The sequence below is a fragment of the Trachemys scripta genome, chromosome 8 (genome assembly GCF_013100865.1).
Source record: "Trachemys scripta elegans isolate TJP31775 chromosome 8, CAS_Tse_1.0, whole genome shotgun sequence".
NCBI classification, from domain to species: Eukaryota; Metazoa; Chordata; order Testudines; family Emydidae; genus Trachemys; species Trachemys scripta.
Genome location: NC_048305.1, coordinates 75,879,895 through 75,896,473, shown reverse-complemented (window position 1 = coordinate 75,896,473; position 16,579 = coordinate 75,879,895). Strand labels below are relative to the sequence as shown.

Sequence of the window (16,579 nt, the reverse complement as noted above, 5' to 3'; positions counted from 1 at the left end):
GCGCTGGCTCTTGCTCAAACAGTGGGCCCACAGCACTGTGGTGGTAGTGCTGCACTGACTCATCTGACGCCTCTGCACATGGAGTGCCAGCCAATCTCGAGCTGCCTTAGACACCCAAGTCCCGCCTTCCGATTGCCTTCTGACAGGCAGTGGGGGGGGGGGGAGAGGTGGGTAGGAGGCCTCACAGGGGTCTGTGGTCTGTGCCTTATTGTGTTCTTTAAAATAGAAGACCTGAGGGTGGCCTCTAACTGGGAAAGTTAGAAACATCCCCAAAGGTAGCCTGATACCAGTCCTCACATGGGACCGGGTTGAGCTTACCCACAGCTTTACAAAACAGGCCTCACAACCCTCCTGTGAGGTAGAGCAACAGCCTCATCCCCTTTTGACAGGTGGGAGCCGAGGCACAGAGCAGTTCAGTAACTGGCAAAAGTATCACAGCAGATTGATGGCAGAGCTAGGCTGGAGGATTCAGGGCTTCCTGATGTGGCTGTCTAGGCCCCTCAGCCTCCTCCCAGCTGCATAAAGTTACCCCAGCTGAAGAGGGCATCGTCTATTAAATGTGCCAGACCTAGACATACCTTTCAAAAATACAAATGCGAACAACAAGGAGAAAGGTGATGGGTCAGCTCAGAAGCTTAGCGAGCTGCACTGTGCTACAGGGGAGACCTGAGGTAACATCTTCAAAAGCACCTATGTGAAAATGGCCCCAAATGGCAAAACTGTCTTTTGAAAATGGGATTTCGGTTCCTAACTAATGCAGGCACTTTTGAAAAAATTATCCACTGAATCATTTAATGATGGTCTCGCTCCCTGTTGTGTCATGTGAAGGAAGCACACTTAGCCCTGCTACACTCCCTGCTGTGTAATTATTTTATAAAACATCAGGAAATCCTGAATTCTAAGCCAGGCTCTGCCAGCATTTCACTGGGACTTTTGCCAAATCAGTGAACCTCTCCATAGGTTTTGGAAAGAAACTGGATTGTTAGAAACACTGCTAACATGTTCCAAAGCAGAGTTCTCTTTAGTCTTTCTCACCTCAGCCATTTGAATGGTAGGACAGTTGTAACAAGAAAACTGTCAGATGCAACAGATGCCTTTGGGAACAATATTTACAGTGTTTATTAACACCACACTTGGGCAGATACAGAATATTTATATGACTTGTAAGAACATTTCTCCAAAACAGTAATACACTAATATGATTTTTTTTTTAATTATTAGTTCAAAGCTAAGGATTGTGAAATCTTTGGGCAGGTGGCCCGATCAGCAACTCAGCTGATCTCTCTGTGCTTCAGCTCCCAATAATCTGCTTGTAGTTCTTTCTTCCACCCATGGTCTGCCTTGTGGATTTAGAGCATAAGCTCTTTACAGCAGGAACTATCTCTTATCCTGTGTTTGTAAAATGCCCAGGCACTGTGGCCGATTTCAGTTGGGGTCTTTAGGCACCCTTGGTGCTTTGACCAAGCACCATTAATGAGTGTCCTTTATTACAGCTGTGTTCTCTTCAGTTGGTGGCTGACACTTCTGTTCTCTCTCTCTCTCTCTCTGTTGCTAGTTTTCTTTAAGCTTTTTGGAAAGTTTTACCAGAGATTTCATTGCAGAAGTATTAATGACCCCTGTGACAATGGCAGAAAGTGGTGGACAGGAAAAGGCAAGATGGATCACAACAGTTATCATGAGTTCAGCTCTCCAGGTACTGCATACTAGTTATTCATGAACTGCATAGGCACTGGCTTCATGGATACTCTGAGGCTGGAGCACCCACTCATCGGCAGCACCCCTAATCAGCTCCTTCCCCTCCCTGCAGCGCCTCCCACCCTCTGGCAGCCATGCCAATCAGCGCCTCCCCCTGCTGCCCAGCGCCTCCCGCCTGCCATGATCAGCTCAGAAGCGCTGGGAAGGGAGGAGGAGAAGTAGAGTGACCAGATGTCCCGATTTTATACGGACAGTCCCAATATTCAGGGCTTTTTCTGATATAGGCGCCTATTACCCCCCACACTCTGTCCTGATTTTTCACACTTGCTATCTGGTCATCAGAAGGAGGAGTGAGGGCAGGGCATGCATGAGGGTGGGGGCACAATGAAGTGAGAAGAGGTGGGGTGGAGGGATGGGGGCAGAGTGAGGGTAAGAGGAGGCGGGGTGGGGTGGGGCTTTGGGGGAACAGGTGGAGCACCCCCCGACACATTAGAAAATTGGCGCCTCTAGTCAACTGCAGCAACTGATTCACTAATATTGAACCAACTGTCAAGTATTTCCAAGATTTTATAACAGGAAAATATTTTATGCAATGCTAAATAATAGATACAGGAAAATGTGTATTCCTTACCTGGTAAACCTGCTGCTACCATAGACCTACCTTTTTCTTCATGTTTTTTCTTATTCTATTTCCCTTCATGTTTGGTACCAGTTTAGTATTCCTGCCACCTGCTGTTGTGAGTTAAATGTTTTCCTAACCCATGTCTTTCTTTTTATATTGCACTGATACTACTATATGGATTTCTTTTTTTTCCAGCTTATCAATGTAAGTCATTCCAGCAAGGATGTTGTCGTCTTCTAGATTCCCCCCTGAAGACTTTATCTCTTCCATTATACAGTATTAATACTTTGGATAGATTACAATAATAAGTTAAGAGATTCAAATATGGGTGCACAATTTTTGGTTTAAAATTCAGACTCTTGAGGAGACCGAAGTCTGATTTGAGCGTGTTAAAGTCACAGTCCAGAATGTATGTGATTGTTTGAGATATTTTTTTCTAGAACACTAGAAAATTCAACCTGCAGGTTGAAAAATATGTACTAGTCCACCCCATTCTTCAGATGACATTGTTGCATGGTGTCATCATCTTGCTTTCCTAAGCAGTTTGTATTCTGCCATGAAGCTCCCATGGTAAGGATGTTGTCCAGAGCAGTCTTTTCTGATCTATCTGTCCTTCAAGTCAAATGCTGACATCCATATTGATTCATTCAAACCAGCCTACTTAATTGCAGGCAAACAAACATCTAGTGTGTACATTTCTACTGTCTGCAAATCTTCCTTCTGTGCATTACTTTTTAAAAACAAAGATTTGACTGTAAAATGTTTGTGAAGTTTCCTTGTGTATTATGCAAAATGAATGTAGACAGGCTGGAAGAGGTAAAAAAAATTAGAAGATTGTCACCCCATTATTTCATACCTAAATCATTGTTGCAGCTATGCAAATATTTCATATTCTCATCAATTATGCAAAAGTTCAATTAAAATGTTTAAAATCATTACTGCTACTGGAGTAAAAATATTTTCTAAACTAAGGTACTCAAGACCTTTTAACAGTCAGACTCTGTTTTAAGAGTCCAGTTGATACGATTGCAAGCATGTTTTAAAATACATTTTTTACATTCATTTAGAGTCATGAAGTTTCAGAATCTCTACAGAGTCAACACCACAAAGTTCGATATTCAGATTCGGTGGAAAATGGATCCATGATTTTTTCTCTTTCTGGTACAGTAAATTGAATTGCAGTACATATTTCTTAAAGAACTCACCAGAAATTCTAATGGGGTACAGGAGCAGACCCTCTTGCAGTAGCACAGAGTAGACCTAAGAACCTATACAAAAGCTGCATTGCAGAAATGTCAGAGTTTGGAATGGTGGATGTGAAAGCGCCAAAGTATTTTCTTTTTCAAGAGGCCAACATTAGAAAAGAGTGGAAGTGAGGAGAGGAGGAGCTGTGAATAGAAATCAGATACTAGTTATTGCATTAAAGTGCAGTTGTACTCTGAAAAGTGACTATATAAAATGTCATCTTACTTGACAGAACAGCTCCTTATGTGTACCTAATGACTTTTGTGATTTTAAAAAAAAAAATCTGCTGTAATTTAATCTTATTAGCTTTACTGTAGCCATTCATCTTAGAGTGACTGAGTTGGATTCTATTCCTTCTGTGCATTAAGCAAGCTGTTTTCTGAATCCCAGTCACACCTGCGTGAATCTAGCTGAGACAATATCACTGCACAAATATCACTAAAGCATAATTCAGCCATCAGAACCTTTACTACTGGTGACGATGTGTGAAAAGAAAACCAGCTTGACCTTAATCTTCTAAGTCAAATTTGCTGAGCTGGCAGTTACAAAAAAAAATTTGTCTCTGTAAAATGAGCTGATTTGACCAGGAAATCACTGAGGCAACAAACATGAAACCCCATATTACTATTTCTACAGTTGCTTTTCAGAATAGAACAGCACTTTAAACCACTAAAGTGACATTTAGGCAAAATAGTTCGGCTTATTCTGAATCTGAACCCTTTCTTTGCCATCAACATTGCATGAGGCATGAATAAGATTCCACCACACCCGTCTAACCTGAGCTGCTCTTTCCATGTCCTGCATGTTGCTAAGTCTCAGAAGTTTCTAAGTCTCAGAAGTTTCCCTGTCTGAGGACTGTTTGACAAAGGGATTCTTTCAGTTGGCCCCTTTTGCGTGTTCCTTCAGGTGCCCAATGGCACATCTGCCATTGCAGATGCTCTGTCTTTGTTCTTAAGCTGTTCCCCACATATTTCTAGCTTCTTTTCTGCATAACTTTAGAGATAAAGGTTTGTTGAAGTCAGACACATCTTGGCAATTGTTATAAATTCATCCCATTAAATACCTAGAATTTGTGGATTTCAAGATTTCCCATCCATATGTTAATATGGAAATAACATTTAACGTTGAAAACTTGTAGTTTGGTCTTAAATTGTAGATTTTCGATGACCAAATTTTAAACTGGTGACTGCAGCTGCTGCTGTTCAATTTGTGACATTATTTCCTTCTGGCCATCCCCATTGGCTTGCACATTACTGCCAAAGTATGTGAATTGACTCACATTTTATATTCCTTTGCCTTCTAAAGTAATGCTTGAGTTGGGAGTTCTGCTTATTGATGACTTAGTAGTTAGAAAACTAAACCTCATTACTAGCTTGAAGTAACAAACTGAGCTTACATTGTAATCAATTTCTTCTCTAGGCATTGCATTTCTATTGGCAGACACACAAGACTTATTTAAGACAGGAGGAGAACTGTTTTTAGGCAGAACTGAGAAGTTCATAAACATTCATCGGAATAGTTTTTTGCTCTTGTCAGCTGCCTTGCATGGACCAAAAGAATGGGATTTAATGTTCAGGATTCAGAAAAGGTATGTCTTTAATTGGACCAGTATTTTTATTACTAAAGAATAATGAGATGTAATATTAATGAATATTTACACAAAGGTCCTATATACAGATTTTCAAAGGTCCTGCCAAGCTGGACACTTGCCAGACTGCTGTGAGGTGATCCAATGGCTGAATCTTCAGGTGTTTTAAGCCTCCAGAGTCTCAACAGAGCCAAGACATTGTCTCTGTCTTGGGGTTCCTAGGCACATGCTCAGGATTCAGACCCTCTGTCTAGTATCCCCCTCTTGAGAGCTGCAACCTCACAGCTCATTACCGAGGCCTTAGAAACAGTGCTAAGCAGGAGCAGATTTACCATGAAACAAGCCGGGTGGTGAACCCCAAAATGCAGGACAAATCTCATCTGACAACCTCCCCCTGACTCCTGGCCAGTGGTGCAGCAGGGCTCAGGCAGGCAGACTGCCTGCATGCCGCGGCCGGTGGCCCACGCTGCTCCCCGAAGCGGCTGGCTGCTGGCACGTCTCTGTGCACCCCTGCTGGGGGGGTAGGCAGTGCCATGTGCTGCCCCTGCCAGCACACAGAAACCCACTGCTACCCTCCCCCCAAAGGGGCACACAGAGATGTGCCAGCAGCAGGGCTAAGGCAGCTCCCTGCCTGCTCTGCCTCCTGCCCTCTACACCGCGCTGCTCCCGGAAGCAGCGGCCCTATGGCCCTGGGGGGATGGGGGCGGGGGTGTGTGTGTGTGCTGCCCCTGCCCCAAGCGCCGACTCCACAGCTCCCATTGCCCAGGAACTGCAGCCAATGGGAGCTGCAGGGGCGGCGCCTGAGGGCAGCAGTGCACGGAGAGCCCCTGCTCCCGCCCCACACCAATGACCGCTGCCAAAGGAGTGTGTGCGCCAGTCGCTTTGGGAGCCGCGCCGCCCCCCTCCAACACTGTAGCCCCCCGCCCCATCCCAGAGCTCGTACCCAAACTTTCTCCCAGTCTGATCCCTCAACCCTCCCACACCCAAAGCCCCAGCCCAGAGCCCACACCCAAACTCCCTCCCAAAGCCCGACCTCTGAACCCCAACCAAGGTACCTCATTTTATTTTCATTTACTTCCCATTACTTATAAGATAGGAGGAGGATGAAGGGGAAAAAAATGAAAAACAGGGGGAGGGGGAAATAAGAGAATGTTCTTTTTCTTGGCTGGGTTCCAAGGGGGGCACCCGAAAATGAAGCTGCGCACAGGGACCCACTAACTCTAAATCTGCCATTGGTGCTAAGCCCTTAGACTTCCACCCAGAATTTAAATTCACCCCATCCCAGAACTTTAGCTGTGTGGGTCTCCTGGGCCTACAGTGTAACACATAGAACACACAGATACTTTGCACAGGATTCTAATACCATTGCTTTTTATCTAATCACATGAGAAATACTCACCTCTATTCAAAAATAATAAACTGTATAATGCATTTCCCTGTCTGTCTCCTCACCACTCCAGAGCACTCTTTGGGCTGGGGTCGGAGTTGTCAGGGGCATCCAGAATCCTTCTGCTGCAATGCGTGGCTTGCATTCTGAAATATAGACCCTTCTCTCACCTAGGCTAATCCATCCCCTTCCTCTTGCCTGCGTGTCTTCACCCACTATGGTTTTTAAAGGCTGCCCTCAACACTTTAGCTTCTTCATCCTGTATTTTGGAATTTCCCACTCTCCAAATGCCAGACACACACACCCCCAACCCCTCTTCCTTCCCCCCAAAAAAGTGAGGGAAGTTGGAGAACTAGTTTCTCCTAGTATGCAGTAATTCCTTTGTTCTTCCCAGGTAAGACCTATTCAGATGCTGATAGTCCTTAACAATCTGCTCTTATTCTTGGTCTGGATACACAGACCTAGAGGCATTCCATGATACAGCAATTTTACATAGTAACAACTTCATAATATCAACCAGAATTCATAAGTGCTACAGACAGATTTCTAAACTGGTCACACAGGTGAATTTGATTTTGCTCATCTAGTGGAAAATTAGCCAGAGGCTAATGTTTGTAACATTGGCTTGTCTTATTAATAGAGAATGTGCAAAACAATGCTATCAGAATTATTTTGACATATCACAGTCAACTTGATAGCATGGGACACTCCTGAAAGCATGACAAGTAACACTTTCTTCAATCACTTTAGTGATTCTTTTTTCTAGTTTGTAATACTGACTGGAAAATTTTGCTATTTTTCTTTAATTTCTAAAAACCCACAACTTTCCCCTGTAACAAGTCTTGTCTGCATGAAGAAATATTTAACCAATGTTTGTTCACCAGTTTTTAAAACTTCTTACCTGTAGTCAGAAGGAGGGTCACAGGAGCCATAAGTATCTGAACAGCTGGCTACTTATTTGGATTAAACCTTTGATTATTCTAAAGCATTCTCATCCCATGTCACCCTAATTCTTCACATTTAGGCCATGTCTACACTACCACTTTCGTTGGTAAACTTATGTCACTCGGGGGTGGGAAAAAACACCCTCCTGAGCAACATAAGTTTCACCAGCATAAGTGGTAGTATGCATAGCGCTATGTTGGTGGGACAGCCTCTTCTGCTGACATAGCTGCTGCTGCTTGTTGTGGGTGGTCTAATTATGTCAACAGGAGAGCTCTCTCCCGTCAGCATAGAGAGGCTACACAAGAGATCTTACAGCAGCACAGTTGCATCGGTGGGTACAGCTGTGCCACTGTAAGGTCTCTAGTGCAGACATAGTCCCTAAAGTATTTTAGCACTGGTTTCAGAGTAGCAGCCGTGTTAGTCTGTATCCTCAAAAAGAAGAACAGGAGTACTTGTGGCACCTTAGAGACTAACAAATTTATTAGAGCATAAGCTTTCGTGGAAGAAGTGGGCTGTAGTCCACGAAAGCTTATGCTCTAATAAATTTGTTAGTCTCTAAGGTGCCACAAGTACTCCTGATCTTTTTATTTTAGCACTGTTCTGGAAAGCGAAATCTGTGCAAATGTTTCTAGAAGTTTAGGTTTCTAAACCTTCTTGCCTCCATTTCACTGCTAAGTTCCAGCTTGAGTAACTAAAACCTATTATAGACCCTGTTGTAAAGATGTCATTGGATGTACTACTTATCAAAAGTGGTGGATTGAGAGGGGGGAAATAGTAAAGTCCCATTTATCCCCAGAATAGATATTGCAGACAGAAGCAGTGCAAATTTCCCTGCCCCTTCATAAACTTGTGTGTGTTTAAAGTGAAATTTTTATCAGGATTATCCTCTTGTTTTGTGTATAACTGACAGGTAGCACGATCTGTCTGGATAGTGCGGCAACAAGGTATGGGAGTTTAGATTTAGACCTATGCCTTTTGCTCAGTGTTTTCGGACACCTGACTGTAATCTACCACCATCCTCAACAAATCTACTTGGCTACTGGCATTTTGAGAGTTAAAACTAATTCTGCAAATGGCATGGCAAAGCAGTGCTTACAGTCTCAATCCTTCCTGCGCACATAAATGCTGAAGGCGCTTGGTCTCAAGCAAAGTGGAACAAGGCTTGGGACTCTGTCACTAAGCATTCCAGAGAAAGAAGGGGGCTTCTCCCCTGTAACACCCCATAAAAATACAGGAAGAGGAGGTGCTGTGGAGGGTGGAGAGGGGTGTAAGAATAGTGTCAACCCTCCATTTGCCTTAACAAAAAAAAAATCCCAAAAACACTCTGCATGCACTGGTGGGTAGTATAGGAAATAAGACTGGAAAATTTCTTACTGATAATTTGCTTTCTGGTAGCAATGTCTCCCACAATTCTGGACATCTGGGCTGCTCTCCTCTCTGCAGCTCACAGAGGCAGATCAGTGTTTTGGCGCCACATGGTCTCGACACACATCCTGTGCTTCTGCTTGCTGCCAGATAAATTATTCCCAAACTGTAAAACTTGTATATCATCATTAACAAATGTTCCAGAGATAATGAAGTACTTATGTACATTAGACCAAGGACAACAGTCATATGGTAACAAGACCCCTACCAGGATGGGTAGAATTGTGGGAGATGCTGCTAGCAGGAAGGGAATTATTGGTAAGAAATTTTCTGTTCTGCAGCACAGCATCTCCTACAGTTCTGGATGTCTGGGAAACGGTGAGATGTTTGTTATGAAACAAAAGTTTGGTAGGAAAGAAGTGCAGAGGAGCAAACAGGGAGATGCTGCAGTGAAAGCTCAGGGACAGTTAAACCCCCCCAGAGGTTAACTGACCCAGGGAGAAAGAGGAATGCTGACGAGGGAGAACACTGCTCCCCACTGCCCAAAAAACTGGGTAGAAAAGTTAAAATAGAAGTTGTAAGGGCAGGAGGCAAAGAAACTGCCACTGTCTGCTGCTGTGGAGGCAGAGAATCTGGCAGCAAGCAGGAGCAGAAGGGATATGGCCAGACCATGTGGTGCCAAAACACTGCCTCCATGAGATGCACAGAGAGGACAGCAGCCCAGACGTCCAGATTTGTGGGAAATGCTTGGATGGAGAAATATTATTTGGATAATGTGAGAAGGGTTTTTCAGCCTTAAGCTGTCATGTACTGTAAATATATATTTTAAATATAACCATGGTTATTCTGATGTGCAGATTCCTGGGCAGTAATTTACGAGTAATTCCAGTTCATAACACTGCTGAAACTGTTAAACTCATGCTAACTATAGCCAAGGTAAGTCTTGTGGTATAGATTAACAAATATTACCCATGAAAGTTTTTTTTTTAAATACATTAATAAAAACAATGAATTATATAAAAAAAATGTCCTCAACTGAGCTTGTAGCTTACTGTTACATTGATCAGAGTCCCAACAATAACTACTGTTCTAAGAACGCAAGCCGAAGTCTGATGTTGTAGTTCAAATGTTTGTTTCAAACTATTATCAACAATAGCTTTAAAAGGTCTTATTAGCATGTATAAAGATGAATGACAGACCTCTAGGGCCTAATTCTGCTCTCACTTGCCACTGTAAATCAGGAGTGACTCCATTCATTTATTAGTGTAAAACTAGCATGAAATCAAAATCAGGCTGTAAATATTGAAGGTCTTCTTAAAGTAAATTATTAACCTGAAGACTATAGCAGCTTGTGGACTTCAATCAATAATAGATTTACTTGTATAAATCTATTCTATAGACTAGCAACTACAACAGAGCCGTTTGTGTTCTTTATATCTGTGCAACTGCCACACATCCTACATGTGTAAGTAAACAAGAATTTTCTTTGAAAAGATTAATGCATATGCAGAAGTTATTTAATGATTTTTCTACAGAAATGCTGAGTCAACGTTAATTATACTAGTATGAACAGCACTCCAATAATGTACCAAAAATAAAAGGAATAGCACAAACCAGATATTAGTTCGCATTTTATCCTTTTCCTAAGTGGTCACCGTATAAAAAATTAGCATTTACCAAGTTACAATATTCTGGCATAAGATACTGCAATTATTTTCTATTCTAGAGTCTATAAAACAACTGTGGCATCTCATGTACTACAGTGTGATAACTATTAAACGTTGACATCTTAATAGTAACCACTGTACGTCAGACCTCTAGCTTTTTGTGAAATCTGTTCCGCATCATATCCTAATTCAGTGTTAAATAAAATTAGGCGTACTGCTATAAATTTCCTGCACTTGATCTGGACTAATGTCCAATGACTTCAATGGGAGTTCCATGTAAAGGATGTTAGCATGAGGCCCAGATCTATTCAAGACTCCCCAATCTGGGGAACCCCAGCTGGAGTACCACATGCATAATGACTGCTGTTTCACTCCTCCCTGTTCCCAGTGCAGGAGGGGTAGCCAGGGAGAAACAATATTTAGCCAATCCTTGGCAGCTGTGGCAGCTGTAACAACCTCTTGTGGGATGTTATTAGAATATGAACAAAGCAGTCCCACAGCTGCTTTAAGTTGTGCTTTAGGATCAGCCTGGCACCCCAATGCAGCTTACCCTGTTACCTTTGTTTCTCTCTCACCCCCAGATATCCAGTTTAGAGAATCTGGACTCAGTCTCTTCGTAATTTCCAGTTGTACTATATTAAGAGTAAATGATTCAGTATTTCTTTACCCAAACTATCTAATTCTCTTTTAATCAAAATATTTGTAAGTAGTGTCACATTTCTTTTTTCCTTTTAAGATCACCTGCAAACCACACATAGACAACATTCGCTACAGAATGCTAATGGCAAAAGCCCAGATCATAGACCAGAGTCCAGTTTGGAAAATGCTTCACAAGATCCAGTTGGATTGTAACTAACTTAGTACCAATTAGATTTATTCAAAACTTCTGGAGTTACATTTCTAAACAAAATACAAATGCTTTTCTTGTCTGTTCAAAAAAAATACAGCAACTGTACAAAAAATGGTCAGTTTAAAAATATTTGTGTATATAATTAATGCATTAAATGAAAATTTACATAACATTTATTGTGATATTCAATGCTATATAGTGTGAGTTATACCAAATTTGCTAACTTAGAGAAAAGTTACGGGATTTTTTTTTAAACCCTATATATGTTTTGTTTTTACAATTTGGGCAATTTAAATAAAACCATCATTAAAAAGCAAGTGCCTTACCTTCAGTTTGATTGCAAAGTGATCTGTGATTTTCCAAAACATTTAAACACCTCTTTGGGAGATTCTTCATAGTTAGGGAGGATAAGAATAATCAAAATGATCCTAGAGTAGATTCCCCCAAGTCCATATATTTTAGACCATATTATGCATTAACAGCTTATGCACTGAATTGCATTCTCGTTTCTCTTTACAAAATATATGCTTACTGTCTTTATGTATATTACCTTTCCCTGGGGAAAGTTCTAAACTTATCTTGTTTTGTCCTGGATGTGTTTTTTGAAGCATGGCTTCCCCTTGTCCTCAAATCCCTATGCTCAGATCTCCAGTATGGATAGTCCTGATTTACAGTCAGTCTTTATTAATCTAGAAGTATGGTTGGCAATATTAATTGCAGTAATACCTAGTATTTACACATCTGTGGAGCTCAAAACTTTCCAAACATTATTATTGGGGTCTAGGTAATGCAAACATAAGGCTATTTCTACACATCAAAAACATCCTCTCATTTCCAAAGGTTAATAAAATATAATTATCTTATGCCAAGCAGATGCAATTTCCAAACTCTAGCAAAACTGCAGCTAACTCAATGAGAGGGTAGCTTGGGATATTTTGTTGAAATTAGTACATTGTCTATCTCCATTAATCAGATTCTACAGTAAAGACATGTAATAAGACATGTAAAGAACAGCAGTTGCAAGTATTCTAGCAGCCTTTTATAAATAATTCTTCAACAGACTTGTTTAAAACTTGATAATGTCTCTTTCAAGTAAAGTCATAATGACCAACGTCTTAATGTACTGCAAGCGTTAAAAACCCACTAGGATTTAGGACACCAAGTGCTTCATTTGACCACCAATATTTATGTTATGGTTTTTATTTTCACTTCGATGAGTTCTTCTACTCGGGCCAGAACACTTTCTATTAAATCAAATGTGAAAAGAGCTGAATGTAGAACCTGAAATGTCAAGAAAAATTCATGTTATTTATATTAGCACAATGACATTTTTTTTTCCAGTCAGCTCTAAATGTACACTTGCCTTCAGGTAAAAAAAAAACAACCAAAACAACTGTCTAAATGCATTTGCATAACTTTGGAAAAAGGTATGAACTCACCTGAAGCTGCATTTCAGTGGTCATGTTAGGCATCTTTTCCCCACCAACTGTTACAGAACAAACTGCTTTAGAATTGTGAGATTCTGCAAAAGAAAAGAACATATTATAGAGCAGCAGGGTGTTCCATCTAATTTTTAAATTAACATCTTCATTCTATTACAGTTATAAATTCTAAATTGTTAAATGTGTGTAGCTAGTGATTGGTCAAGAGCTAAGAATGGAGGATGTTGAATTCTAACAGAATGTAGACCTGAGGTGGCTCCTATAGTTTCAGTTTTCCATATGGCAGGTCACTGCATTAGTAAGCTATTGGGCTGTCCTTTATAGTAAGTGTTGCATATGAACTATTACTAGATGGGTTTCAAAAGATAAATCTTGTACTATAGTAAAATAGCAAGAGGTCTATTATATTGCAGTACAAGGCAATTTTATGAAGCTGTAAGTCACATAAAATGGAAAAATGCAGGAGTTCCCACAGCACAATCCTGTCATCCATTTTTAATACAACAAACTTTCTTTGAATAATGGATAGTTACAACATGTAAAAAGACGGCAGGAGAAGGTCCGATGCCATGATTTAATTTATCTACCACTTAGATATTAATTTTATTGTTTAAGCAAAGGCTGCTAGCTTCTCTATATTTAATCCATGCGCCCTTCTTGGTTTGCATTGCTTCTGAAGGCTACAAGGGCAGTTCTGGAAACTGAGGAAAATAGTATCTCTTTTTAAACTTAGTACTTGTAACTTACCAGAACAATGAAGTCTTACAGTATCCTGGTAATGGTTTAGTTTTACTATCCTATTGATGTTATGGGTGAGAGCTTCACTCCCACTCTGACCAGGTGAAAGGGTCAGAGAGGCAAAAAGGTGCTCTCAAAAGCCTCAGATTCAGCTGAGGGAGGATTCCCTTGGTGTAGGAACTAAGGAAGACGACCACAGGCTGTCTTCAGAGGAACCTCTCATGAGTCCTCCTTTAGAGGGCATACGGGGGTGAGACCATAACACTACTGAGGTTCTGGGCAGCATTGCAGGCCATGGGCAGCCAGGGCTGTCTAAATTGCATCAGAGGCCATGGAGCAGCGCAAGCTCAGAAGTGTGCATAGGGGGCTCAAAACCACGTTGGATCCCACTCCTATTGGGCCTCAGAGAGGTCCAGCACAGAATCTTACCCTGTATGTCAAGTATAACAAAAATGTAAAATGTAATATTTCAGGACTTAAGATTGTATCTAATAGTTCACATACCTGCTCTACTGCTCAAAAATACTTTAAAGCATGAACATTAAGTCAGAAGTAGCAGTGCAGAGCAATTTTTGAATGTCCACATGACATCACTCATGTTGAAACAATCTCCGAATCACATATATTTTTCTATTAGCTTCCATAAGGCTTACATGTATGTGTACTTGGAAGTAAACAGACCCTGAGTAATGGCTACTTTTGGTAAATAGTCCATATTGGATGAAAAACTGAAGAAACCCTAGTAATGAAAACAAAGCCCTCAGATTTGGCTTCTGACCCCTATAATATTGTGAAAGTAGTTCCTAATGACAAATATGGTATCTACAGGGTTGTTGTGTGGTCATTTCAAACCCAGCAGATTTCAAATAATTCTGTCTAAAATACAACCTACATAGTATTCACGAACACTCACTTTTCTCACACAATTTCCACAACTAAAGGACACAAATGATAATAATGGAGACAACCAACCTCGTCTATTTTCCTTTTTACTCTTTATTTCTGCTTCATAATGTGCTTTTGACATATTAAGTCCTGTGTGCAAAGGCTTTAAGAAATTTTGCTCAATCTTGTTAAGTTCAGTCCATATACCAGTCTGTTCAAATTGGAAAAGAGAAAATGTTAGAAATCAGTTTTTCGCTAAGCCTTAGAACACAGTTTCTGTCTTAACTATTTTTACAACACAAACTGCTGATCCAGGAAGGAAAAGGATTTACTCATCCCGTTGTGCTGACCTGCATGTTTAAGCTGTTGAATCCCCCTAACTTCCTTTGCCTTCCTATAGCAGCATTTACATTCCTTATAAACCAGAGGTGAAATTATTCTCAAAACTGGGCTGTTAGCACTGCACTACTAAAACAGAATTACATCATATGCTACATTCTGTTATGAAAGAAAATGTAGCTGACCTAAATAAACAAGTACTGAAGTCTGGAGCAAGCTTCAGATAAACTAAAACGGAGTCTTTTACTGGAAATAATACGATCAGCACAGTATTCCTTGTTTTATTTTTGCTATTTCTGTATTCATGTTAATTGCATTATCAACATTTTCAAGAGAAAACTGAAGGCTTAAAACTGCTGGATAAGAGGAAGGTTGAGCTTTTGGCATGTAGGTTGAGGTTTATAGCACATGGGGAAGGTGCATATTCTTTCATTCCCTCTTGCAGGCTAAGTTGGATGTGACTTGATATTTTTGTGGGGGGTGAAGGAGGCTTAGGGCTTGTCTACGCTACCTGCTGGATCGTCAGGCAGTGATCGATCCAGCAGGGGTAAATTTATCGCATCTAGTATAGACACGATAAATCGACCGCTGAGCGCTCTCCCGTTGACTCCGGTACTCCATCAGAATGAGGAGAGCAAGCGGAGTTGATGGGAGAGTGTCAGCTGTCGATTTAGTGCAGTGAAGACACTGCAATAAGTAGATCTAACTATGTTGACTTCAGCTATGCTATTAACATAGCTGAAGTTGCGCATCTTAGATCGACCCCATGCGATAGTGTAGACAAGCCCTTGGACTCCTATTTCCCCATCCCAGCTTCCCTGCTAGTAATTCCAACAATAGATAAGCACTATACTTGTAGGTTTCTGCTAAAATGATCGGCAATGAAATAATTAATGTTGCTATTTAAATTATACCTAGATTTCAGAGTTAACAACCTATTAAGATGATTGGGGTAGTTCAACCTCTCTTATCCTGACTGCTTCAGGTGATCTCTCTGCACATTCAGGTAGACAACATTTCTTGTTAACATTTGGAAGGTTGTCTTTGTTGGAAATAATTTACTTAAGGCTTGGAAATTCCCTTTCCCTCCTCCACATTTTAAAGCAAAAGCTCAGATTCTGTGGCATATTTCATGTACCTGGGCATGGGGCCTTGTTTCTATTGCATCTAGTATGAGGCGCTTTATGGACAAGTAATTAGACATGGGACCTGCCCCAAAGACTTACATTCTAAGTTCTATCACAATGGATCTGGCTATCTGTATGCGTAAAAGTCTGATCTGCTCACTTTTTCCTATTTGTACTCCTGTTGTCACTGCAGAAGCAACACAGCTAAGAAAATATGCTATATACTAATCTAATTCAAACATGAACAGAATTATTAGCTAAGTACCCACTACAAAGCCAGATTCTGCCATAAGCTAACACCTGTGAAACTGCTTTGTGGGTACACTGATTATGCTGGACATTGTACGAACAATCCCTATCCCGAAGGGTTTGCAATCTAAAGACAAACAGCTGAAGAGCAGGGGATGGGGATACAACTAGGGTGATCAGATGTCCCGATTTTATAGGGACAGTCCCAATTTTTGGGTCTTTTTCTTATATAGGCTCCTATTACCCCCCACCCCTGTCCCAATTTTTCACATTTACTGTATGGTCACGCTAGATACAACATACTGTACTAGCAAATGAACATGGTGATGAATTGGGACAGCTCTGTTAGTAATGTGTATTGTAAATAGTTGGATTGTTGTTTTTGTTTAAGGTAGCTAAGGGCATAATTTGACTTACAGAATCTATTGCTGATGT

The 16,579-nt window shown here is 40.9% G+C and overlaps 2 protein-coding genes across 6 annotated transcripts in view; one reads left to right on the top strand and one right to left on the bottom strand.

Annotated features, from left to right (window-relative positions):
• The first annotated feature begins 1,559 nt into the window (after window positions 1-1,559).
• Window positions 1,560-11,378, top strand: C8H1orf146 (chromosome 8 C1orf146 homolog). Its single transcript, XM_034778140.1, has 5 exons — window positions 1,560-1,693; window positions 3,385-3,478; window positions 4,982-5,150; window positions 9,705-9,783; window positions 11,251-11,378. Exons 1-5 carry the CDS (start codon window positions 1,610-1,612, stop codon window positions 11,368-11,370), a joined length of 546 nt encoding a protein of 181 aa, XP_034634031.1. The 5' UTR covers window positions 1,560-1,609; the 3' UTR covers window positions 11,371-11,378.
• GLMN (glomulin, FKBP associated protein) overlaps window positions 11,364-16,579 on the bottom strand; it is a 40,192-nt gene continuing 34,976 nt past the window's right edge. For all 5 annotated transcript variants that reach the window (XM_034778137.1, XM_034778135.1, XM_034778138.1 and 2 more), the window contains 3 exons: window positions 14,517-14,640; window positions 12,804-12,886; window positions 11,364-12,645 (listed from right to left, as the gene is read on the bottom strand). In XM_034778137.1, the coding sequence (XP_034634028.1) occupies window positions 12,550-12,645; window positions 12,804-12,886; window positions 14,517-14,640 (303 nt within the window). In that variant the 3' untranslated portion in view covers window positions 11,364-12,549. The remainder of the gene's footprint in view (window positions 12,646-12,803; window positions 12,887-14,516; window positions 14,641-16,579) is intronic.